General features: G+C 38.3%; 1 protein-coding gene across 1 annotated transcript in view; it reads left to right on the top strand.

The window, feature by feature from the left end:
* The window catches only part of PREX2 (phosphatidylinositol-3,4,5-trisphosphate dependent Rac exchange factor 2), a 338,025-nt gene that overhangs the window by 299,559 nt on the left and 11,550 nt on the right, over nt 1-26,916 (top strand). The window contains exon 38 of the mRNA XM_062188384.1: nt 20,202-20,304. Coding sequence (XP_062044368.1) covers nt 20,202-20,304 — 103 coding nt within the window. The remainder of the gene's footprint in view (nt 1-20,201; nt 20,305-26,916) is intronic.

The raw sequence follows: 26,916 nt of genomic DNA, 5'->3' as shown, positions 1-26,916 counted from the left end.
TGCTGAGGCCCTACCCTCCCCAGTCTTAAGAGCCTGATGTCTTGGCAAAGGAGCCACACTGGACAGCTGGAAGGCCATGCTGCACAGCATCAGTTCTCTTTAATAATGAGAATAGGGGCCGGCGCCGCGGCTCACTAGGCTAATCCTCCGCCTTGCGGCGCCGGCACAACGGGTTCTAGTCCCGGTCGGGGCACCAGTCCTGTCCCGGTTGCCCCTCTTCCAGGCCAGCTCTCTGCTGTGGCCAGGGAGTGCAGTGGAGGATGGCCCAAGTGCTTGGGCCCTGCACCCCATGGGAGACCAGGAGAAGCACCTGGCTCCTGCCATCGGATCAGCGCGGTGCGCCGGCTGCAGCGCGCCAACTGCGGCGGCCATTGGAGGGTGAACCAACGGCAAAAGGAAGACCTTTCTCTCTGTCTCTCTCTCACTGTCCACTCTGCCTAACAAAAACAAACAAACAAAAAAAAAATAATGAGAATAGGAGAAAGATAGACAAAGGTGTTGGTTTGTAGGTGAAGTGGCTCAAAGAAATGAATGCATACTTCTCAAGCTGCGATAGAAAGAATATGTAATTTCTCATTTTAATGATATAAAAGAATTGATTCTTTTAAAGTTTCAACAGTATTCTTCTGAACCAAGAAAATACTGGTAAATAAAAATGGACATTTTGTTGATACAATATAAAATAATTAATAGAACTAATATTAAGATCAGTGAACAAATGTGTACTGCAATGTATATTTTCTAAGTATCACCAAAACTCATCTGAAATTATTAACCAACAGATATGGTAGGATCAACGATTAAATCTAGAGAAAAGGACATGTGAGCTTCTGGTTATGAAAAGAAAAATCATAACCCATAAGCCATAAGGAATCTGTGATTGCTTTTAGTAGTATTTATTGTTCCATAATGCACTAATCACTTCACTGAATATCTTTAATAACTTCTTGAGCCACTAGGTTACAAATTCAATGTATAAAGAAATGAATCTTGGTCCTTTATATAATAATATTGACAACATTAAGAATTCATGTAATTTTAATTCAATAAGTATGTATTAAATGCTGACTGAGTCCCAGAAAGTATTGTAGGGTCTAGAAAAGCTACACTCAAGACAGCACGAATGCAGCCTATAGCTGGTTGTGGTAGTAGATAGCAGAGTAATGTTAATAAGAATTACCAACATTTCTTAAGAATATTCAAAATACTGTACCCTGTGCTAGACATGAAATATTTCTTGTAATCCTGAAAATAAAACTTTGAGATGTAGGTTATCATGAAACTACATTTTCTAAGGAGGAAACAGAGTTTAAGAACTTAGGTCATAGTAAAGCCAGGATTCAACTCAGGAAGTTACCCCCAATATCCATGCTCTTAATCCTTATGCTTCCAGACAAGAATTATATTGTTGCATAAGAAGTATGGTATATAACTTAAATCAGGAAATATAAGATCATCTAAATAAGAGAGTAGCAAGCAAAAACTGTGAGAGTTGATGATTGCAGAGAACTGTTGAGGCATGGAGTGAGAGTGAGGAAAACCAGGGACATATTGTGAAGAACTTGTCTTTTATTTTCAGAAAAGGGAAGCCATTAAGCATTTGAATTTTCATTTGCATTTTTAAAAGATACCCTTTGCTATGGAGAAAGACCAATGGGAAGAGGTCAGGCCAGAAGGGTCAGAATGAGGTTGCAAAGATGAAATTAGCAATGCACTTAGAGAGCAAAGACTTGGAAGTAAGAAATGTGAAATTAATAAGCATGAAATGTACATAGTAGATCCATTCACACAGAGAACTGCACACACACATTATTCTCTTGTAATAGATGAGTTTAATTTGATAACAGGGGTTTATAAAATTTTGCATTCTGGAAGCAGGATACAGTTGGGTCATCATAAATCACTAGAAAAGATTTTTAGAAAAGCAATCATTTTAATTCTGTCCACTCACTGTGAAGAGGTTTTGTAAAAATGGGAACATTGAGAACACTTAAAAATTCATTATAAAGTAAACCTTTAAGAAATTAAACAATTTCCACATTTCATTTCTCTTAATTTCTTTCTCATCAAGTCAGTGAATCTCTAACATATCTCTGTTTCATGCAGATGCTTGCTTTATTTTATAGCTGAGTAAAACTGCACCTTGAGGAAAACACAGAAAGAGGTAGAAGCAGTTGGAAATTGAAAAAAGCTCATTCATTCATTCATTTTGAAAGAGAGAAAGATCTCTCATTCATTGATTCACTCCTGATATGCCCAAAACAGCCAAGACTGAGCCAGGCGGAAGCTGGGAGCCAGGAACTCAATCCAGGTCTCTGATGTGTGTGACAGGGACCCCAAGTCCTTGAGGCATCACCTGTTACCTCTCATGATGCCCATTAGCAGGAAGTTGCAATTGGGAGCAGAGCCAGGACTCAAACCCAGACACTCTGATATGGGATATGGTTGTCCCAGTGTCCTAACTGCTGTGGCAAATGCTTGCTCCCAGAGTGTATGTGTAGTTTGAAGATTGGTGAAGCTAATCTACCCTCAGCTGTCCATGACAGCATTTCAGATGTTGCTCTGGAGTGTGAAAAGTAAGGTGATAAGTAGTACCTTGCATCTGTTATAGGAAACTTCCATGGATAACGAGGGTGTGCAAACAGCAAGAGCAGGTGCTGAAGTTCCAGCTTATTGCACCTTCTTCATTCTCTCGGGGTTAAAATAGTCTTTATTCTTCTCCAAATTTGAATTGTGCTTGGGTGATTTCAGCTCAATCAGGTATCCCAGGGAACCACAGCTGAGTAGATTCCTAATAACTTATTTGCAATAGTTACTTGAACAAAGTAATGACCTGACTTTCAATTAAAGCAAAAAAGAAGAGAAGACTCATACAATGAGGAAAATGATTTCATGTTCTAAGATGTAAACATTTAATATCTAAACATAAATCTCTAGCTATAAAAAGCATATAATTCTTGTAAAGCATATAAGGAAAGCAAATTTCCCACTTGGTCCTTCTACATGGACTCTGAAGGATGCATTTATCCTAACAGAAATTTCTCCCCTTTGCTTTTGTGAAAAAATGCAGACTCATGGATATAAAGGATGGCAACAGTAAGGCAATATATATGGAAGTGCAGGGCTAAAAACAAGTCAGCTTGGGATTGTTGGGTACAATTCTAAATTGGGACAAAATTTGCTTCTAACCTAGTTAATAAATATTTATTCTCTTTATATTTACCTAATCAAAAATTAAGTAAATCCCCATACTAAGACAAATGATGTAAAATGAGTTTCAGTGATTAGCCAGTTTTTTAAATTTTTTATTCTTTTTTTTTCATATTATTCAATTTACACAAGTTTCATATATTTCACATATATGGATTTAAGAACATGGTTATACTTACCACCCTACCCTCCTTCAACACCCAAGCTCCAACACTTCTTCCTCCTCCCTCTCTCATTCTCTAAAATTTTTTAAAGATTTATTTATTTGAGAGGCAATGTTACAGACAGAGAGGGAGAAAGAGAAGTCTTCCATCTACTGGTTCATTCCCAAAATGGCCACAATGGCCAGAACTAAGCTGATCCAAAACCAGGAGCCAGGATCTTCTTCTGAGACTCCCCCACAGATGCAGGGGCCCAAGGACTTGGACCATCTTCTACTACTTTTCCAGGCCATAGCAGAGAGCTAGATAGGAAGAGGAGCAGCTAGGAATTGAACCAGCACCCATATTGGAAGCTGGCTTGGAAAGGGGAAAGCTTAGCTCACAATGCCACAGTGTGGACCCCTCCCCCCCCCACTTAATTTTTACTAAGATCTATTTTCATTTTACTTAGCAGCCATAACTTAACCATACACTAAGTAAAAGAGTTCAACAAATAGTATGAAGAAAAAAAAAAAAAAACACTGTTCCTCAGCATAAGATACAGGCTGTAAACAATCATGGAATCTTGAAATGTCCATTTCACTCCAATACATTACATGTTAGGTATTCTATTAGTTACCTTGGATCAGGGAAATCATATGACATCTGTCTTTTTGGTACTTGCTTATTTCACTAAGTATAATGGTTTCCAGTTGTGTCCAGCTTTTTGCTAAAGACAAGATTTCAATTTATTTTTTTTTTTACATCTGAGTAGTACTCTGTAGTGTAGATAGACCATAATTTCTTTATTCATTCAACAGTTGATGGACATCTGGATCCATTCCATATCTTGGCTATTGTGAATTGGTCTATCAAAAAAATTATATACTTGGAATAAATTTAACCAATGATGTCAAAGATCTCTACAATGAAAATTATAAAACACTAAAGAAAGAAACAGAAGAAGAATTCAAAGATGGAAAAATCTTCTATGTTCATGGATTGGAAGAATCATCATCATCAAAATGCCCATATTCCCAAAAGCAATTTACAGATTTGACATTATCCTAATCAAAGTACCAACAACATTCTTTGCAGATCTAGAAAAAAAATGATGCTAAAATTCATATGGAAACAGGAGAGAACCTGAATAGCTAAAGCAAACAAAACACAGCTGGAGACTTCACAATACCTGATTTCAACACATGCTACAGATCAGTTATAATCAAAACAGCCTGGTACTGGCACAAAAACAGACCTGTAGACCAATGAAACAGAATGGAAATTCCAGAAATCAATCCATGGATCTACAACCAAGTTATCTTTGACAGGGGAGCTAAAAATCAGCCCCTGGCGGAACAACAGCCTCTTTAACAAATGGTCCTGGGAAAACTGAATCTCTGCATGCAGAAATATGAAACTAGACCCCCACCTTACACCTTATTAAAAAAACCCACTCAAAATGGATCAAAGATCTAAATGTAAGACCTGGTACCATCAAATCATTAGAGAACATTGGAGAAACTCTGCAAGAAATTGACATAGGCAAAGACTTCTTGGAAAACACCCCAGAAGCACAGGCAACCAAAGCAAATGACAAGTGCGATTGTATCAAGTTGAGAAACTTCTGCACTGCAAAAAAACACTGGACAAAGTGAAGAGGCGACCAACAAAATGGGAGAAAATATTTGCAAACTATGCAGCTGATAAAGGGTTAACATCCAGAATCTATAAAGAGCTCAAGAAATTCAACAACAACTGAATCACCAAGAGAAACACAACCTCTCAGTTTATCACCCAGACTGCCATCTCACTGGTTTCCACTTATATTCACACTCTGCATAATGAGCTTCAGTCAGTGACAGACCATATGGGCCACAGATAAGGGGGCACTTCACATGCTAATGAGAAGCAAAATGGGCAGATGTAGCTATCCTCATATCAGACAAAATAGACTTTACCACAAAACTGCTAAAAGAAATGAAGAAAGACATTATGTAATGATTAAGGGATCAATTCAACAGGAAGATGTGACTATAATAAATGTATGTGAACCTAATTATAAGGCACCAGGTTATTTAAAATAAATTATAGTTCATCTAAAGGGAGACACAGAATCCAGTACAATAGTAATAGGGACTTCAACACCCCAGTTTCAGCAAGGGACTGATTAACTAGCCAGAAAATCAACAATAAACAACAGAGTTAATCAACACTATGGAACAAATGGACCTAATGGAAATCTACAGAACTTTTTACCCCACAGTTGCAGAGTACACATTCTTCTCATCAGTGCATGGAACTTTCTCTAGGCTAGACCGTATGATAAAGCAAGTCTCAGCAAATCAAAAAACTCAAAATCATACCATGCATCTTTTCTGACTACAATGGAATGAAGCTGAAAATCAACAACTCAAAAATCTCTATATCATGTGCAAACATATGGAGACTGAACAAGATGTTCCTGAATGAACAGTGGGTCACTTAAGAAATCAAAAGAAAAATCAAAAAATTTGTGGAAATAAATGAAGATGACTATACATCATATCAAAACTTATGGAATACAGCAAAAGCACTGTTAAGAGGGAAGTTTATTGCAATTGATACCTACATGAAGAAATTGGAAAGGTACCAAATAAATGAGCTATCAGTGCATCTGAGGACCAAGAAAAAACAACAACAAACCAAACCCCAAATTAATAGAAAAAAAGAATAATTGAAATTCGAGAAGAAACAAACAAAAAAAGACAGATCAGTGAAATGAAGACCTTTTTTTGAAAAATTAAACAAAATTGATATACCAGTGGCCTAACTAACCAAAAAAAAAAAAAAAAGAGGGAGAGTACTCAAGTCAATAAAATCAGAGATTAAAAAGGAATCTTTGATAAACATAGAAGCAAAAACCCACAACAAAATATTAGCCAATCAAATCCAACAATACATCAGAAAGACCATTCACCTGTACCAAGTGGGATTTATCCCTGTATGCAGGGATGGTTCTACATTGATAAATCATTAAATGTGATACATTACATTAACAAACTGAAGAACAAAATCCATATGGTTATCTCAATAGATGTAGAGAAAGTATTTGGCACAATACAACATCTTTTTATGATGAAAACTTTAAGCAAATTGGGTATAGAAGGAACATTCCTCAGCACAGTCAATTTATGACAAACCCATGGCCAGCATCTTATTGAATGGGGAAAAGTTGGAAGCATTCCCACTAAGGCCCAGAACCAGACAAGGATGCCCACTCTCACCATTGCTATTCACTATAGAACTGGAAGTTTTAGCCAGAGCAGTTAGACAAGAAAAAGAAATCAATGGGACACAAATTGGGAAGGATGAAGTTAAATTATCCCTATTTGCAGATGATATAATTCTATATATAGGAGATCCAAAAGACTCCACTGAGAGACTACTGGAACTCATAAAAGAGTTGGTAAAGTGACAGGATATAAAACCAACACAGGGGCCGGCACTGTGGTGTAGTGGATTAACACCCTGGCCTGAAGTGCTGGCATCCCATAGGGGTGCCAGTTCGAGACCTGGCTGCTCCACTTCCTATCCAGCTCTCTGCTATGGCCTGGGAAAGCAAGTCTTTGGGCCCCTACACTCATGTGGGAAACATGGAAGAAGCTCCTGGCTCCTGGCTTCAGATCAGTGCAGCTGTGGCCATTGCAGCCAATCAGGGAGTCAACCATTGTATGGAAGACCTCTCTCACTCTCTCTCTGCCTGTCCCCTCTCTGTGTAACTCCGACTTTCAAATGAATAAATGAATCTTAAAAAAAAAAAGAAAAACAGAAATATCAATGGCTTTTGTATACACAGACAATGCCATGGCTGAGAAAAAACTTTTAAGATCAGTCCCATTTACAATTACTATAAAAAGGGATTGTATCTAGCACCACCATTTCTACAGTTGGTCAAACTGTTGTTAGCCACAAGGTTCCTGAAACTCAGAGAACCCTGACACGTGCCTTTGGACTTGAGATGTGTGTTTGCTAAATACTATATTTTTCTGATAGGAAATTATTTTCTAATTATAAATCTGCACTAGCACAAAATTCATATTTTTCCAAATGAGTCAATTATTCTGTACAAAATAGTTAAGAACCACTAGAAAATAAATTTTCAAATTCTCAAATGTATTCCCAATTTCAGTATTTGCAGTGGATTTTTCTTAGGTATGATTTTCAGTTGTAATAGTGTAACATTGATAGGAACACTAGAAGTTTCTAAACTAATGCAGTTTCAACAAATGTAGGAAAAAAAAATTTTTTAAACAATCAATATAGGTTGCATTTTCTATTTTTAATTGTTTTAATTACTTTTAAATTGTTTCACCTCAACATGGAGATCTCCATCACCCTAATGTTTCATGTATTTTATCTAACAATGTGTCAGATTTTACTGGAATCTAAATAGCCCCCCCTTCACTAGTAATACAATTGTTCTAGACTATCCCCCAAGAGATAGCAATGTGATAAGGGGCTACCAAGCAGAATGGCAGAGTTCCTGACTGTGCACGATCAGCATTAGGATATCAACCCACTGTAGGAAAACAGAACTCAGAGCCATAGACCTGGCCTTCTTGTGGTTTCCCATGGCAGTTTCATGGGGAGTGATTGCATCAGGCTTGTGACCCAAAAGAAGTGTTGCTTCTCTGCAAGGGTTCCATATAATACATTTAAACCTTGGGGAGATGGATGTCCTTGTTCAGTACACTCTGAATCAACATCAAATGAAACAGTAGACCTTTGAAGTCTTTGAAATATGATTAGAATTAAACAGATGCTTTTGGCTATGATCATGGTAAAAATGACCAAACATGTAGATTCTTAGGTTTTGAGAATCTTTTATCTAATTTATTATATAAATATCGTGAATCATCTTATAGAGGACTAACATGTTTTTTAAAAAAGGCACTTCAAATGCTTCTCCTGCCTTCGGATCAGCATGGTGCGCCGGCCGCAGCGTGCTGGCCGCAGTGGCCATTGGAGGGTGAACCAACGGCAAAAGGAAGACCTTTCTCTCTGTCTCTCTCTCTCACTATCCACTCTGCCTGTCCAAAAAAAAAAAAAAAAAGTAAACCAAATATAATGCATAGATGTGAGTTAATGTTTAAAATACTTTGGTATGAAAGCCAATTTAGGAAACTTAGCTTTTTCTCTCCAATGAGACTTATTTGATAGAAAATGAGGAGGTTTGAATCTTAATCACTTTGTGCCCCAGCATCTAGGAATAAGGGTGGCAAATAGGAGAGTATTTCCTGACCATTAGCTCTACAGTTTGCCATGTTAAATAAAACTAAGACCTAATGTCTGGAATCAGTTGGGACAAACACTTGAAATAAAAATCACAAAGAATAATACCAGTAAGTTCAAGATTATAGTCAAATAATCTCTACTTTAACCAAATGTCAGTTTATAAAAAGATACTGGTAGATATCTGTCATTAACCTAATGTAGTTATCATAATCTTATAGCACCAGCACCATAATCTTATATAAGAATTTCCCACAGTTAGTTTAATGAAGACTTTTTTAAGATAAGAACTATGAACAATCTTTTTAAATAAAAAAAAATGAAGATACCTTGAATACAGTACAAGAGGACATCCACGAGTTCATGGGAAATGGAATCAAAGGATTAGGGATACAAATTAGAAAGGAGGAAGTCAAATTATCCCTGTTTGCAGATGACATGATACTATGTATAGAGAAAAAGAAAGACTTTACTAAGAGAATACTGGAACTCAAAGGAGAGTTTCGTAAACTTGCAGGATATAAAATCAACCCACAAAAATCAATAGACTGGGGGCCGGCACCATGGCTCACTTGGTTAATCTTCCACTTGTGGCGCCAGCATCCCATATGGGCACCGGGTTCTAGTCCCGGCTGCTCCTCTTCCAGTCCAGTTCCCTGCTGTGGTCCAGGAGGGCAATGGAGGATGGCCCAAGTGTCTGGGCACCTGCACCCGCATGGGAGACCAGAAGGAAGCACCTGGCTCCTGGCTTCGGATCAGCGCAGCGCTGGCCATTTGGGGAGTGAACCAATGGAAGGAAGACCTTTCTCTCTGTCTCTCACTCACTATCTATAACTCTACCTGTCAAATAAATTTTAAAAAAATCAATAGACTTTGTATACACAGACAATTCAATGCCTGAGGAAGAACATGTAAGATCAGTCCCTGTACAATAGTTACAAAAATATAAATACCTTATAATAAATTTAACTAAGGAGGTAAAAGATCTCTATGATGAAAATTACAAAACATTGTAGAAAGAAATAGAAGACATCAAAAAATGGAAAAAATCATTCATGTCCATGGGTTCAAAGCATTAATATCATCAAAGTGTCAGTGGTGTCCAAAGCAATTTACAGATTCAGTGTAATTCCAGTCAAAATACCACCGACATTCTTTTAGATCTAGAAAAAATGATGATAAAATTCATATAGAAAGAACAAGAGACCTCTGAACAGCTAAAGCTATTTTTATATCATAAAAAAAAACAAAGTCTGAGCTACCACAACACCAGATTTCAAGGCATATATCAGGGCAGTTATAATCGAAATAGCCTGATACTGACACAAGAGAAGACATGTAGAGAAATGGGACAGAATAGCATCTCCAGAAATCAATCCACACATCTATAAGCAACTTATCTTTGACAAAGGCGCTAAATTCAATCCCTAGAGAAAGGACAGTCTCTTCAACAACTGGTGCTAGGAAAATTGGATCTACACATGTAGAAATAAATATGAAACAACATGTATAAAAAATCAACTCAAAATACATCAAGGATCTAAATCTACAACCTAATACCATCAAATTACTAGATGAAAACATCAGAGAAACTGCAAGACATTGGCATAGGAAAGACATCTTGGAGAAGACCCCAGAAACACCGGCAATAAAATCAAAAATAGACAAATAGGATTACATCAAGCTAAGAAGCTACTACATGACAAACGAAACATTCAACGAAGCGAAGAGGCAACTTTCAGAATGGGAGAAAACATCTGCAAGGTATGCAACTGATAAAGGATTAATATCCAAAATCTATAAAGAGCTCAAGAGACTCAACAACAACAAAACAATCCACTTAACAAATAGGAAAAGGACATGAACAGGCATTTTTTAAAGGATGAAATTCAAGTGGCTAACATACACATGAAAAGATGCTCAGAGTCGGAGGGATTCCAAGATGGCAGATTAGGGGATGACATGCTACACTGGGCTAAGGATAAACAGTGAAGAGAAAAGTGTAGGAAGTGCACTCTCAGGAGAGAATTAGAGAGAAAGATGCACTGGAAGTCCTTTGGAAGGAGGAGGAACACCATGGACCTGTGTGGAGGGGGCAGGCGCACAGCATGAGCACAAACACAGCTGCAGCGTCAGAGAGCCGGAGTGGGCGGCAGTTTGGAGAAGGAGGTGAGAACAGACTACAGTGACCCATGGTGATACAACTGGAGGAAGAGTGTGGCGTGGATCTGCACTGGAGCCCTGGGGCCTGGCATTGCTGGCTGTTGCCCACGGACCCAGTGGAGGGGGCACGTTTGTCTAGCCTAACTTCCCCACAACAGTGCCTGCTGTTGGGGTTGGGGCAGCAGCTACAGAAGCCTTTGTGCCCGTGCACAGCAGCTGACTGAGAAGGGATGCCTAATCAGCTGTTCTGGCGTCAACGGCAGGCTGGCAGTGATGTTTAGCAAGTGGCTCTTGTGCGCGCATGTGTGATTGGGAGACGCTAGTGGAGGACACGGTCCCAAGTCCCCACTGACTTTGAGCCTGGCTGGAAGGATGCTGGTCAGCCACGTGTGATGGTGGGGCCCCTGAAGCCTCCCAAGGTCAAGATGCCTAGGCAGAGCTCTCTAGCAGAACATCTGCCTCTCTGTTGACTGGACAGGCTGGTGGCAGGAGAGAAACCTCTGGATCTGGTGACTGTGGAAAACTTGTTTGCTGAGACCATGGGGACTCAGTGGTTACATGAGAAGGGACAGAAGGTAACGGGGTATTGAGATCTACCACACCCAACCTGGATGTTACCCTGGATACTTGCCCCACCCTGGAGCACTGAGCAGAGATCTCTGGCCACAACCACCTCACATCTCTTGGTATTCATTGAAAGTGCAGACATTCCTCTAAGCCATGGAGGCATAGCTCAAAGATAAAAGCCATCAGAGGGAAAAAAAAAAAATCAACTCCACAAATGCCTAAAAACAAATGCAGAAATTCAAGAAACAAGAACAAAGATGATACCATGACCCACCCACCCTCAAAGGAATACAACAACATTTCAATATTAGAATGCTGGAAACAGAATTCAAAAAATTAATCAAAAGATTACTCAAAAGCAATCAGAATCAGGTCCACGAACTAAAGAGAACCATATATTACATGAATGAAAATTTTTCTCATGAAGTTGAGATTTTAAATATAAATAAGAATGAAACATTAGCGGTGAAGATTTCAATAGACTAAATAAAAAATGCATTGGAAAGCCTTAACAGCAGATTAAGCAAGGCAGAAGAAAGAATATCTGAACTACAAGACAAATCTTAGGAAATCTCACAGTTCGACCAAAAAAAGAACTAAATAGAAAACTTAAAAACAGTGTTGGGGATTTATGGGATGTTATAAAACTACCAACATACAGGTCTTAGGAGTTCCTGAAAGTGTGAAAAGAGAGCATGGGCTAAAAGGCCTATGTAATGAAATAACTACAGAAAACTTTCCCAGTTTGGAGACAAAAAAGAACATCCATGTAGAAGAAGCACATAGAACTCCCAACAGACATGACCACTTGAGAAAAAGCCCAGGATCACTGTTCATCGGGGAAATGCAAATCAAAAGCACATGTGGTTTCACCTCTTTCCAGTTAGAATTACACCAAAATCAGTAAATGATAAATGCTGATGAGGATGTGGGGGAAAAGGTACCCTGGTCCCTGTTGGTGGGAATGTAAAATGGTGCAACCACTGTGGAAGTTAATATGGAGATACCTCAGAAATCTGAATGTAGGCCTACAATACATTCCAGCAATTCCACTCCTGGGAATTTACCCAATCCAAAAGAAATCAGTGTATGATAGAGTTATCTGTACCCCCATGTTCATTGCAGCTCAATTCCAAATAGGTAAGATATGGAATCAAACCAGATGTCCATCAACTGTTGACGCAGTAAAGAAATTATGGAATACTACTGAGCTGTTAAAAAAAAAAAAAAAAAAAAGGAAATCCTGTCTTTTTCAGCAAGATGGTTGCAACTGGAAACCAGTATACTTAGTGAAATAAACCGGCCCCAAACAGACAGATGTAATATGTTTTCCCTGATCTGAGGAAACTAATAGAGTACCAGAAATGTAATGTATTATAGTGAAATGAACATTTTGCAATTTGATGATTGTTTACAGCCCTGTCTCTTCCATTAAGGAACAGTTTTTTGTTTTTTTTTTTTTTTTTCATACTATTTGTTGAACTCTTACTGAATATAGGGTAACTATACAGTCATTAAGCATACTGAAAATAGATCATTGTAAAAATTGATGGGAATCTGAGAGGGAGGGGGAGGAAGTGTTGGAGCATGGGTGGGAAGGAGGGTAGGGGGGAAGTGCCACTATGTTCCTAAATCTGTATATATAAAATATATGAAACTTATATAACATAAATAAAATTTTAAAAAATGTTCAGGATCACTAGCCATCAGGACATTGCAAATCAAAACCACAATGAAGTTTCACCTCACCCCAATTAGAATGGTTATCATCCAGAATTCCAAAAAAGTAAGTGCTGGCAAGGATGTGGGGGAAAATGTACCCTAATCCACTGTTGGTGGGAATGTAAACCAGTACAACTGTTGTGGAAGATATTATGGAGATTCCTCAGAAATCTGAAAATAGGTCTGCCCTATGACCCAGCCATCCAACTCTTCAAAATTTACACAAAGGAAATGCAATAAGCATATGAAAGGATTACCTGTACCCCCATGTTTATTGCAGCTCAAGTCACAATAGCTAAGATATGAAATCAACCCAGATATCTACTAGCTGATGACTGGATAAAGAAAATATGCTGTATATGCACTATGGAATACTACTTAGCTGTAAAAGAATGAAATCCTGCCTTTGAAACAAAATGGTTGCAACTGGAAATGATTATGCTTAATGAAATAAGGAATCTCAAAAAGACAGATATGATGTGTTTTCCTTGATTTGTGGTAACTAAATGCAACATACAAAAAATATATAGCTACATGTCATTTTGAGATATGATTATTGTTTACAGCCCTTATCTATACTCTTGAGGAACATTGATTTTTCTTTTTTTAAAGATTTTATTTATTTATTTGAGAGGTAGAGTTACAGACAGTGAGAGGGAGAGACAGACAGAAAGGTCTTCCATCCACTGGTTCACCCCTCCAAATGGCCACAACAGCCAGAGCTGTGCAGATCTGAAGCCAAGAGCCAGGAGCCTCCTCCCAGTCTCCCACATGGGTGCAGGGACACAAGCACTTGGGCCATCCTCCACTGCCCTCCCAGGCCATAGCAGAGAGCCGGACCGGAAGAGGAGCAGCCAGGACTAGAACCGGTGCTCATATGGGATGCCAACACCACAGGCGGAGGATTAACCTACTGTACCACAGCACCAGCCTCAGGAACATTGGTTTTTCTACATAAAGCTTGTAAAATTCTTGATTTAGCAGAGGGGTAAGCATGTGATTATAAAATAAACTGAAAGTGTCATTGTAATAATTAAAAGAAAAAAGAACGAAAGAGGAGAAAGTGGAAGTGTATATGAAATTCATGAAATTTGTTCACTGTATATAAATTTTTTTTTAAATTTTAAAAGCAGATAAGATAATTTTAGTGCTAATTTTTGGTACTTCTTGCATAATGTATTCCTAATACTCATCTCCCATTAACTTTCTGAAGAATCTTTACATGCATGAATTTCAAATTTTTGGAAATTAACTCATCTGTTAATTCCATTTTCCATAAATCTTTTGAAGTAGTTTTGTGTTGATAAGATGTTAAGGTTGAGTACATAGTACATTACTTTGATAACCTTCCAAATGTTTTTACATATCATATAATGTGAGCATTTAAATTCTGTATGAGTCAGCCAAAGAAATATATAAGAAGCCCGCCTTATACCTAAACTCTGACCCCCAAGGCCCTGCATGTTTGCACTGTGTCTAATTCCCTAACCTCCTATTCTACCTCTGTGTGCATTCCCATATATAGCTCCACATTTGTGAGTAGATCACACAGCATTAGCATCAGGGCCTTTCCGATGCTCTCCCTGAAATGATCTTAGAAATACCATTTTCCTGTGACAGGCACTGTGGCACAGTAGGTTAATCCTCCACCTGCAGTGCCAGCATTCCATATGGGCATCAGTTCTAGTTCTGGTTGCTCCTCTTCCCATCCAGCTCTCTGCTTATGGTCTGGGAAAACAGTGGAAGATGGCCCAAGCACTGGGCTCCTGCACCTGCACGGGAGACCTGGAGGAAGCTCCTGGCTTCTGGCTTCAGATCAGCCCAGCTCCCGCCATTGTGGCCATTTGAGGAGCGAACCAGTGGATGGAAAATCTCTCTCTCTGTCTCTCCTTCTCACTGCCTATAACTCTGCTTCTCAAATAGATAAATAAAATCTTTTAAAAAAATACAATTTTTCTCTGCCCTTCCATCTTCTGTTAATAAATTTCACATCATACCTGCTACAAAATTTTCTTTTCCAGATAACCTATCTCCACCTGATATTTGCTTCTTCATTTGATCACCATTAGGAATGAGACATGTATTTTTTTCACACTTGCAGCCCAAAAACACTGAATTGATTGAGATTTTGGGATATGAAGTTGAGTGCCCTCCTCAAAAAAATAGACAATTACAGAAGAAAATAGAAATGACATTAGTATTTATTCAGAATACCAGAAAAAAACAAATTGTGAAGTTTAAAGACTGGCAAACATTAGAACATTATAAAATCTAGAAAAATAATATTTTATTAGTTTACTAATTGAGCTATACTTTACTCCCCATAATTTTTGGTAACATATGCTTTGCCTCTTAAAATTAGAGCAACTTTGTAACATTTTTCTATAAAGAGAATGGAAAAAATATTCTGTCTTCTCTAGCATGGTTGATTAATTTAAAATTATCATTTAGAAAAGCATTTCAACATCAAAATGTACTAATGCTAATGTCCTATAAATCATTAAGATGTTGTCTGTAAGTTTACTTAGCATATGAACCATAATGTTTCGAATAATTTTCCATAGACTAGCTTCTGGCTCTATAGATTGCCAATCTTGTTTCTTCTTTACTGCACAAATACTTCCTAGTCCTGGGGGCCCCAAGATGTTTCATCAGATGTTTCATCAGATGTTTTCATCTGATGTTTCATCAGAACCAATGAATTTATACTTCCTTTTTGACATTTAATGACTCTGTACAGTGCACAATAGCAATTCTTGGAATGGAAGCCATTCCTCCACCAGGATATTACAATAACCTTAATGTAAATGGAAGTAACTGTGAATTATATAAATAGGTCCCAGAAAACCTACCTTGAATGCGCACTTAACTCATTTTTTCAAAACTCAGCTCCAGAAATAACTTAGGCCATATGAACACTACCCAACATGTGAGAGGGAGGCTAGGAAGTAAAGAAGACAGCAGACAGACCATTTTCAGTGGAAACATTTTGCTTCTGCAAGTTTCTAAAAGCATGTGAGATAAACACATTGCTGGGGTTCCTCCCAGAAACGAAAGCGATCCACACAAGAAAGGGATCCTGAAGCTCAAAGCTTTTTTCCCTTTACAGTAAAGCCACTTCTGCCAGCATGTAATGGTACTTGTAAGATACAAAGCAGACATTCAAAAAATATTTGTTGAATCACTGAATTGAAACTCTTCTTCTGTTACTTTGTGTGCCGTCCATAGCACTGCCAAATCTAAGTGTCTTTCCTATTAAATCACATCCATTAACTATAGGTTACATTTATCATAATAAAAATATGCTAAATATTCCAGTGGTTTGAAGTGTATTCTCAATGTGAAGTATGTCAAGAAAGTTTATTAATTATAAACATAGATGTATTGACCCCTTCTGGTGTCTATAGGGAAATTGGTATTTGTGTGTGTGTGTATGTGTAATTTTGCCACCTCACTTATGCCTTTTTCACATATTCTATGCAGAACCATTACTTGAAATATTTTCATATGAAAATTATGAGAAAACTTTCTTCCATGTATATATTTTCCTTTGTTTAAGGACAAATACTACTCAGTGACATGTATTTGTGTGAGATGCAGAGTTATCTGATTTTTTTCAAATTATGTTGCAGCTAGAAGCATCTAGAAAATAGAAGGCCCACATTTTCCATATAGGGTAAAAATGTGGATTGCTTTCGATTTTAATTTAAACGTCCAAAGTAAAAACAGAGACTGTGCTAGAAAGGAGCTTGGGACAGATAGATCAGGTAAGACACCTTGTACCAAATGGGATTTGCTTAGCATTCCTAACCTTTACTCTGCTCCTTTCATTGTCTAGGCCAAGATTCGCAGATGAGTCTGTCTGGTAATCAAATGCATCTGTAAAATCAAATGGTCTCCTGTAACTCCTGACTCTAAGCATACATTTATGTGCCACTGTAAAACCCTGTGCCACTTTCTTTACCCAGGGTTTTTCAGAAAATGTCAGAATCAAAGTGCTTCTAGCATACGCTGAATTTTTCCTCTTGCCATCCAGATTGAGATAGTGGATAAAATAAAAAGCTATGAGGTAGATAATGGCCAATTGACTGGGAAGCTGTGGACTCACTGCTAGCCTTTCTCTCACGCGCTTCATTGAGGGGGATGGGATTCTGTGGTGCTATGAGTAGAAAAACTAGGCCTCCGTGGGGTCCACTGACCTGAATATACAGACAACTCTTACTACGTTTACACGGTTGCCTCTTAAAATTTGTCACTGGTTAAAAATTTCAAATTAGGCCGGCGCCGCGGCTCACTAGGCTAATCCTCTGTCTGCGGCGCTGGTACCCTGAGTTCTAGACCCGGTTGGGGCACTGGGTACTTGTCCCGGTTGCTCCTCTTCCAGTCCAGTTCTCTGCTGTGACCTGGGAAGACAGTGGAGGATGACACAAGTCCTTGGGCCCCTACACCCATGTGGGAGCCAGGAGGAAGCACCTGGCTCCTGGCTTTGGATAGGCGCAGCGCACCGGCTGTAGCAGGCATTGCAGGGTGAACCAATGGAAGGAAGACCTTTCTCTCTGTCTCTCTCTCTCTCTCACTGTCTAACTCTGCCTGTCAAAAAAATTTTTTTTCAAATTAATTTTGAGACCTAATTGGAGTAAACAGGGTATTTAGTAGGAGAAGTTAAATATAGGTGCAACCATATGTTATTGATATCATGGGGAAAAAAGATGTACATATCCATTTCAAGGTAGATTTTTCTATTAGGTGATGTGTGATTGGTTGTGAAGAAGGGACACTTTGAGCCAAAGAGCATATTACTCGCTTCATTGATTTCCCAATTGTAGTAAAATCCTTTAAAGTCTCTGACAGATAATTTGCTGCTGTACTGCTATTTGCTACAACTTGAAGTAGGGAAAAATAAATCAGTTTCAAAAGGTTTAAGAAAAGGGATAAAAATTATAGGTCGCCTGATTAAGCTATTCATTGTGTGTGTTTGTGATGAGTGGGGTCAGTCATGCTTTATCAGAAAAACACAGACATTTTTCAGCATGATTAGAAAAAGATAAAGGTTTTGAGAAATGTTAGGATCAATAAAGATTTCAAATTGGAATAGAAGAGACTTTAAGGAAGAGAAAAGGTTGTGGTCTATTAAGTAGGCTGACAATTAAATGCTTTGTAGAAAATGGATTTTTAAACACGGACTGCCCAATCACGGTTAGCCTGCGCTGCCATAGCCTGTTCTGTGGCAGGCATGTGCATGTAAAACAGCCTGTGCTGATGTCAGACTCATGCTCCAAGTGTTTGTGAATGTCGCCTACAACTAGAAACTAATTATTCAACTTTGGCCCATCTGAACATGTGTTATTAACATCTTCGAAAGAATTCTGTGTAATGGTAATGAGTACGCTGCTTTAAGTCATTTAACAACCAATGGAACTTAACATGTTTCTCCTTAGAATACAGTCATGTGCAGTAAAAGTCACACATTGTCAAGTTCTGTGTCATATTACAACAGTAAGCTTTTTTCCTAACTTATTAGCATTAAAATTGACCAAATGTATTGTGCATCTGTGTTATTGCCTTATAACCAAAGAAAATGAATTGGATATTCCTCATATAGAAGCAAATGCATTGTGGAATTTACTGTCATTTGTAGGGAAAAATACTAGACAGATCTATAAAAATATGCGTATCTGAGTAAAACACCAAACCATAGGAAGCTAAATGCAGAAGTTGATTTAAAAACTAAAGAAATTGGGTGGCGCTGCGGCTCAATAGGCTAATCCTCTGCCTGCGGCACCAGCACACTAGGTTCTAGTCCTGGTCGGTGCGCCAGATTCTGTCCTGGTTGCTCCTCTTCCAGTCCAGCTCTCTGCTATGGCCCGGGAGTAAGTGGAGGATGGCCCAAGTGCTTGGGCCCTGCACCCGCATGGGAGACCAGGAGAAGCACCTGGCTCCTGCCTTCGGATCAGCGCGGTGTGCCGGCCGCGGCGGCCGTTGGAGGGTGAACCAATGGTAAAGGAAGACCTTTCTCTGTCTCTCTCTCTCTCACTGTCTACTCTGCCTGTCAAAAAAATAAAACAAACACACAAAAAAAACAACATAGGGATTCTTCCCACTTTACCCACCTTCCCTCTCACACTACCACCCTTCTTCCCCCTCCCTCTCCTATAAAAAAATAAAAACTAAAGAAATTATCAATAAATTGAAAAAAGTAAAATCTACTAATAAGAATTTTTGGAAAACTTTCTAAAATTAATTTTCATTTTATGAAAGGTATGCAAAAGATACTCTTAAAATTACAATTCAGAGACCAGCACCAGAAAATATTAACAAGTAAGCCAACATAGGAATTCAGGGTTACTGCAGAGAAAAAAAAAAAGCAAAAAGAACATAAACATAAACAAAATGCCTTAAGGGGAAAGGGAAATTCATGAAGGTTCACCAAGCACTGAACACTGGTTACAACATTTCTCAGGGTTATTCTGGGCACTACATTCCAGGATAACAATTGCAAGTTCCTTTGGAAACTTTTACAAGTAATATTTCAGATCAAGTCCAAGAAACACATTTTTTAAAGTTGATCCTGACCTTAATGAATAGTAATTTTACTGTATATTTTTCTAAGAGTTTTATGCACATCAGTATAACTCTATTAACTATAAGTATATAGAAATAAATGGTAAATAGTATGAAGTCATTTCTTCCAATTACACAAATTATGAATAAAGAATAATATTTAATTATAAAATTTGCATTTATTCTGATCACATCATTTTCTGTGGACAAGTACTCTCATAAAAATACTTCATTTGGGTTTGTTCTCCATGTAAATATTTAATTTATGATCCCAGTAAGGTACCCAAACACCCACCCCCAGTGAGTTTCTGTAGACCTAAATGTGCCCTAGGCACTATTCATTTGTGGAAATTATTTGGCATGAAGACTAGGAATGAAACCTTTCCTGTAGAACCTATTTTTAAACAAGTGTTCTTTGTAGAAAAATCAGTAGTTTCTTGTCTAGCCACCTTGATTTTGGCTGGTGCTTTCAGATTCTGAAATGTGAGACCTGAACTGTGCTGAAGAGTATGAGGCTCCAGTGGGGTCTCATGGTGTCTAACTTGTCCTTGCCTTGGCTCACAGGTGCACCCTAAGTGTGACACTGGAGCAGGCTATCATCCTGGCCAGAAGCCATGGACTGCCTCCTCGCTACATCATGCAGGCTACGGATGTGATGCGAAAGCAGGTAAGACTCAGGCATATTTTAGAGGAGTTGTTTCACAGGATCTGGATTTGAAGTTTTCTTTGTTCATTTATCAAGTGTCTACTAGGTGCCTGGATGTGACAGGCACTTTTCCAGTCTTAGAGGGTGATTCCAGAATGAGAAACACTCTCAACAAGAAGGCAGTACAGATACCTGGATGAGGGTTCTCCAAGACTCTGAACTCTGGAGGGAGAGATATGAAAGCAGTAACCTAATGGAGGTCAAGCAGAATAGAGCAGGAGTGCAGTGGGGGCTGACATCTCATTTCTACGACAAGATAGAAAGACATCACACATTTTCTGGGAATCGTAGGTGATTGAGTAAGGCTGGAAGAGTAAATTGGAAGAGAGACAGAGGCAAGGAAGAAGAAGAAAGAATTGAGGGCCCTGCTTGCTTCTGGCAGGCTCATGCCATGCTAAGAAGTGTGGAAGTTATTCCAAGTATAAAATAGTGACCTCAAATTTTCCTTTAGAGGATAATAGTAGCCTCTGGACTGTCTGTTAGTCACTGGAGCATGTGTAGATGAGAATATGCTCTCTTATATTTGGAATGAACTTTTTTTTTTTTCAGTAACCAAACAATATTTTAAAAGCAGTACTTTAACTTTTAACCCTTTATATTCTTTTAAAAGCAACAAAAATACACTATTCTCAAATTTACTGATAACAAAAATATTTAACAGTAGAAAACACACATAACCCATAGAAAGACAAATTGAAAGACAACAATTTCATATTTTGCTCTGCCATCTTTTCTTTGGGCTACCACTGAAAATTGACTTAGAGATTGATGTTTTGGTGCAGGGGATAAGAGCCAGGTAGCCACAAAGCACAGACATCACATATAGGAGCACTGGTTCGAGTCCCAGCTACTCTCCAATCCAGCTTTCTGTTGATGTGCCTAGAAAGGCAGCAGATGATGGCCCAAGAACCTGGACCCCTGCCACCCATGTGGGAGACCATGGGAGACTCCTGCCACCCATGTGGGAGTTCTGGACTTCTGGCTCCAACCTAGCCTAGCCCCAACCTGACTATTGCAACCATTTGAGGAATGAACCAGTATATGGAAGATTCTTATTCTCTCTCTCTTTTCCACCCCCTCCCCACACACACTCCCTCTGTCTCTCTGTGTCACTTTGCTTCTCAAATTAATAAACAAATCTTTTGTAAAGCAGAAGTTGACAATAATAAATTTCCTTGCTGACTTGGCTTGGGTTGGCGAGTCACAGTGAGTGATCTAATTTTTAAAATATGCTTTCATAATTATGACTGCTTTATTTATTAGAGACTTAGTGTAAAATTCTCAGGCAAACGTGTAAATCTCCTTGGGCTTATTCCCAAGATTACACACAGAATGTCAACCAAGCCAATGAAAAAAATCAACAGAAGGGGCTACAAGCAAGCAGGCTTCTGCAGTATAGGGATTGGGCACTGTGAGAACATATTTGCTGGCACCTCTGGTTAGGAACCCATGAGCCTGAAAACAAAGAATACCAAGGGTCCAAGAGGGATTAGCTAAGTAAAGGTTAGATCCACCAGAAGCATGTGGCTAAGAGCTAACAGAGATACACATTGCCAGCTGGCTTCTGAAAGCTGGGATTGGGGGTTAGCGGGCTGGATATACAAAGTATGTTTTAAAAAGTAGATCAAAGTAAACGTGTGATTATTCATATCAGAGTTGGGATTGGCGTGGCTAAAACTTGGCAGAAAGAAATTAACTGCCCTTCTGTTTTACTGTGTTGCCAGTAAAGTTTGCAGGAAGTCTTAGAAGAACCATCTGAGAATTATGATTTGTGGCAAGAAAAAGACTGGGATTTATTTTTTTAAACAATATTCCACTACCATGGTTATTATGAATTGGACACTGAAATAATAATTATAGTTAATAACTTAATTTCTAAAAACTTAAAATGAACATAAAAATGAAATTGATATTATGTAGGCCCTAGTGACTCATTTAACTGATGCAGAGCTCCTTAAAATATGAGATAAATATATTTGTTTATTATGTTTACAGAGTATTACATTATATTATATATTATATAAAATAAAGCTGAAAAGTCATATAGCTTCTTTTTTTAAGATCTTATTTAGTTATTTGAGAGGTAGAGTTACAGACAGTGAGAGGGAGAGAAAGAGAGAAAGGTCTTCCATCTACTGGTTCACTCCCCAAGATGGCCACCACAGCTGGAGCTGAGCCAATCCAAAGCCAGAAGCCAGGAGCTTCTTCTGGGTCTCCCATGTGGGTGCAGAGGCCCAAGGACTTGGACCATCTTCTACTGCTTTCCCAGGCCAGAGCAGAGAGCTGGACTGGAAGAGGAGGAGCCAAGAGTATACCGAAGCCCGTATGGGATGCCGGCTCTGCAGGTGGAGTATTAACCCATTGCGCCACAGCACCGGCCCCGGAGTCCTGTAGTTTCTTATAAAATCCTTGTTTATTTCTAAATTGCACTATTTTCTTTGGTATTTATCACTCCTTACTCCAATTTTTTTTTAATAAGTACATTTAAAACAGATGGCTTTCTTCCTGTGTTGTTCCTTTCTTCTTTCTCTGCTCCAAGATGTGGTATCCTAAACGGCTGTGAGAGGCAAGGAACCGATTTGTCACTTCTCTGTGACAGATCCTAGAGCTAGGGACCCTCCTGGTGCACAGCATCATCAGCTTCCCCCTGCTGCTCCTCTGCTCTCCAGGAATCATAGTGGGACTTAGCGACTGGGATCCAATCCACAGGCCAACTCTGCCTACCAACTCATGAGCTGAGCAGTTAGAATGCAAGCCTCAATCAAAGACCTCCTGGCAACCTTCTGTCCTGTTTGCCTCTCAACCTCAGGGGAATTCACCTACCCACTTGGACTCAGCTCTCCAGAGATGGAGTGGTTAAAATATTTGCCATCTTTGGTATATACTGGAGCATTTGAATGACTAGCTTATCAAATTGGAATTACTATTATATGTTTGAGGGTAGGCATTATTGCACTGTTAAGCCACTGCTTGGGACACATGCATGCATCCCATATTGGAATTCATGGTCAAGTTCCACCTCTGCTTCCAATGCAGCTTCAAACTAATGCATCTGGGAGGCTTCAGATAATGGCCTATGTACTTGAATTCTTACCACTCATACGGGGGACTCGATTAGTTTCTGGCTATTGTGGGCATTTGGGAAGTGAACCAACAGATGGTAGATTGTATGTGTGTGTGTGTGTGTGTGTCTGTGTGTATGTATCTTTCTTTCCTTGTCACTCTCCCTTTCATATAAACAAATAAATCTTTAAAATATTATACATAAATATAGAATGAATAATATAATGAAAAAATGGAGATCTTTGGTTTCTCTTTAGAACTCTGGCAAGATCTGTTGTTCTTATGTGTAATTGTAGTATTATTTTCCATACACAAATTTTGTATATGTACTTGTTATAGAATTGTTCTAACTTATAACTTGAGTTTGAAGAAAGATGAAAGAGAAGAAAGAAAAAAAAAGCACAATGCCCTTTTAAATATTTTGGTAATGATAATAATAACCATAGGCAGCAGTTTTTCATAACTAGCTGATCTGATCAATAAAAAGCCATATACATTAGAAGTTCGTTTCCTATGCTCTATATCATACATTTCCACTGTTCCTTGGTAGATACCTATTCAGAAATTTCTTCTTGTCCTTGTAAATAAAAACCGAGTTTCCATAATATCCTGGTTTCTTACCGACAGAAGCAAGGCATCTTAGTAAGCATTAAAAACAGAGACATGGGGACAGCATGGTTCATGTTTAGTCTCATGTTGGACACATACAGGCAAATCACCAAGATATAGGCAAGTGTTGTAAGGGATGTGCAGTCTCTGTGCATCAGGACACAGAACGGGGGAAAAGTAGCCAACTTGAGCACCTCAGTGGCCAGAACACTGAGTCTTACTCATTTTGCTGTTGTAGTTTTGTACCTGGTACAGAGTAAATGCCAAATGGTTCTCCAATGAATCGGTTCTAACCAGGATAGCTAGGAAAAGGCTTAATTCAGAAGGTGGGTATTTGGTAATGACTGAAGCAGAGCCTGTAAAACAAACAGTCTCAATTTCAATCCCAGCTCTAGTGATTATGGTTTCTGTGATTTTGGGCAAGATTCTTAGCCTCTCTTTTACTAAATTTCTCATGTTAAAGCATGAATAATATTAATAGTGCTTGTCTCATAGTGTCATTGAGATTAAATAAATCAGCATATTTAATGCCCTCAAAACAGTGCCAACCAATTATTAGCTGGCTAGGATGATATTTTATTTGAGTAATGGAGGATAAATGAAGGGAAGGAGGCAGGGAGGGTGTTTAGGTATGGGCAGCAAAATCAGCAAATATGTAAAGATATAATAGGTAGCATGATGAGGATATGAATCGTTGTATAGTTGAATTCAAAGTCAGATATGCCAGTGGATTTCTTCAGTAGGGTGAATTTATTTGAAGTCCTTTGAGAAAGTGAGAATTTTTCTATAACTTATTTAATGTAATATTATGAGACAATAGAATTTACAGGAACATGGGATTCTTGTTAGTAAATCTTTTTTTTTTTTCACAGATGTTTGGTTAGAAATTCTAAAACATATCAATGTGTACTCTAGAATTGAATAAACTGATAAACATACTGCCAATAATGAGAGGCTGTTTTTGCACTGTCTGACAAAGTTACAAATTAGGAAAAGGAGAGGGTGGAATCTAGAATGAACCCTGTGGTGCTACATTGAAATAAGAGGCATCAATATGAACTGAAGCATAAACTCACACACATACACATACAGAGATGGGTAGATACAGAAATGAGTATAGATGTAAAACTATATTTGTATTAATAAGTCAGCCTGGTGTACTAATTAATAAATGAATCTTTTTGCCCGGAAGCCATTATCCCCAATGGTAATAAACACATCCAGAATTCAAAATTTTGCTCCTAATACTATTCTTTAACAAAAGAGCCAGAGTCCCTGGGAGAAATGATGAATTACCAACTTATACAGTGATGAATGTGGAACACTTGGAAATGATAAAAAATAAGGAAGTAGTAGGAAAGGATGAACACATATCAAATGGACAATAAACAACCAGAAATGTCTCCTAATGGCCAAATCTGGAACAATTTGAGCAAAAAATACTGGATTACATCTCATAGAATAGAAGAAATATCTATAAGTCCATACCAACTCAGATGTATAATTGAATAAATAATTTGGGGAGAAGGAATAACTCTTCTTTCCAGAAAAGGTCTGGTTCATAAGGATTGCAGTATCCTTGTTGCAGAAAAGAGGTACCAATGGAAGCTGAAGCCAGTTAGCAAAACTTTAAAGAGAAACAGGACATTTGTGTAATGTCATGTTATCACCACCAATGTGGTGATAACTATGAAAAGAAAGGTGGCAATGGAAAGAGGAAATGTCTGGTAGATCCCACTTTAACCAAGTCACTGAAGTTAATCACCCATGATAATCCACACATCATGTACCCCCTAATATCATCCACTGAGAAGAGCAGAACATGAGTTCTATAATTTCCCTGCCAAAAAATGCATTTCCTTATCTAATCACTAGGGAATATCATAGAAACTCAAATTGGCACATCCTAAAAACAAATGACCAATACTTATCAAAAGTGCCAAAGACAAGGAAAAACAAAGGAACTGACACAGATTTGAGGAGACAAAGGAGATGTTAAAACAAAATGCAGTATGAGATACTAGAATAGGGAAAGAATATTTGTGGGGAAATGGTGACATTCTAATAATATTGGAAGTTAATTTTGATCATCATACTGTATGGTGAAGTGAAGGATTAGCATTAGGGAAGCTAAGTGAAGTCTATAAATTCTCTATTCTGTTTTTATAATGTTTTTTTCTAATTCTAAAGTTACTTCAAACTACAAAGTTTGTTTAGCTACTGCTGCAATTCCTAAATTCCTTTTCACATGTTTTTGGCCATTTCTCTACCCCTTCCCTTTCCCTATTTAGTTTCTTTTACTTGGTCCATCTTGAGAGAATAGCTTCTTTGTTCCTTTCTTCTATTTCTCTCTTCCCTTTCCTTTGTTCAGAATTTGTTAACTGGAGAGTTTCAGTTTTTCAACAACTCCCCTTCACTTATTTGCAGCCACAGACCATGGTGTTTGGGTCCTTGTAGCAGCTAATTTCCATGAAGAACTGAGCAAGGATTATTAACTTTTCGTGATCTTGACAGATTGTAAAGACTTCTTCATTGCTAGATTCTCTTTGTCCTATAAACTTTTAGACAGAATTAGAATTCATAAATCCATATGGGCAGGCCTTGCCTAGAAATTGCTTTAGAGCTATTGAAGACAATATTCTCAGAGCAGGCATTTGGTACAGTGGTGAAGACACTACTTGGAATGTCCACCCATGGTGAGTACGTTCAAAATCCTCTCATCTAACTATTCGAAGATACATAGCACATTGTTGTTGGTGATGTTCATTCTGCTGTGCCCGGGACACCAGAACTTAGTCTTTCTACTTAAGTGTGCTAATATTTCTCTCTTTCTCATCATCCAGTACCTCTTGGTATTAAATGCTGTTGGAATAGCAGTTCTACATTCAGATATTAATATCA

The sequence above is a fragment of the Lepus europaeus genome, chromosome 4 (genome assembly GCF_033115175.1).
Source record: "Lepus europaeus isolate LE1 chromosome 4, mLepTim1.pri, whole genome shotgun sequence".
In the NCBI taxonomy this organism is placed as follows: Eukaryota; Metazoa; Chordata; class Mammalia; order Lagomorpha; family Leporidae; genus Lepus; species Lepus europaeus.
The sequence above is the reverse complement of the archived record's forward strand: the minus strand, read 5'-3'. Positions and strand labels throughout refer to the sequence as shown.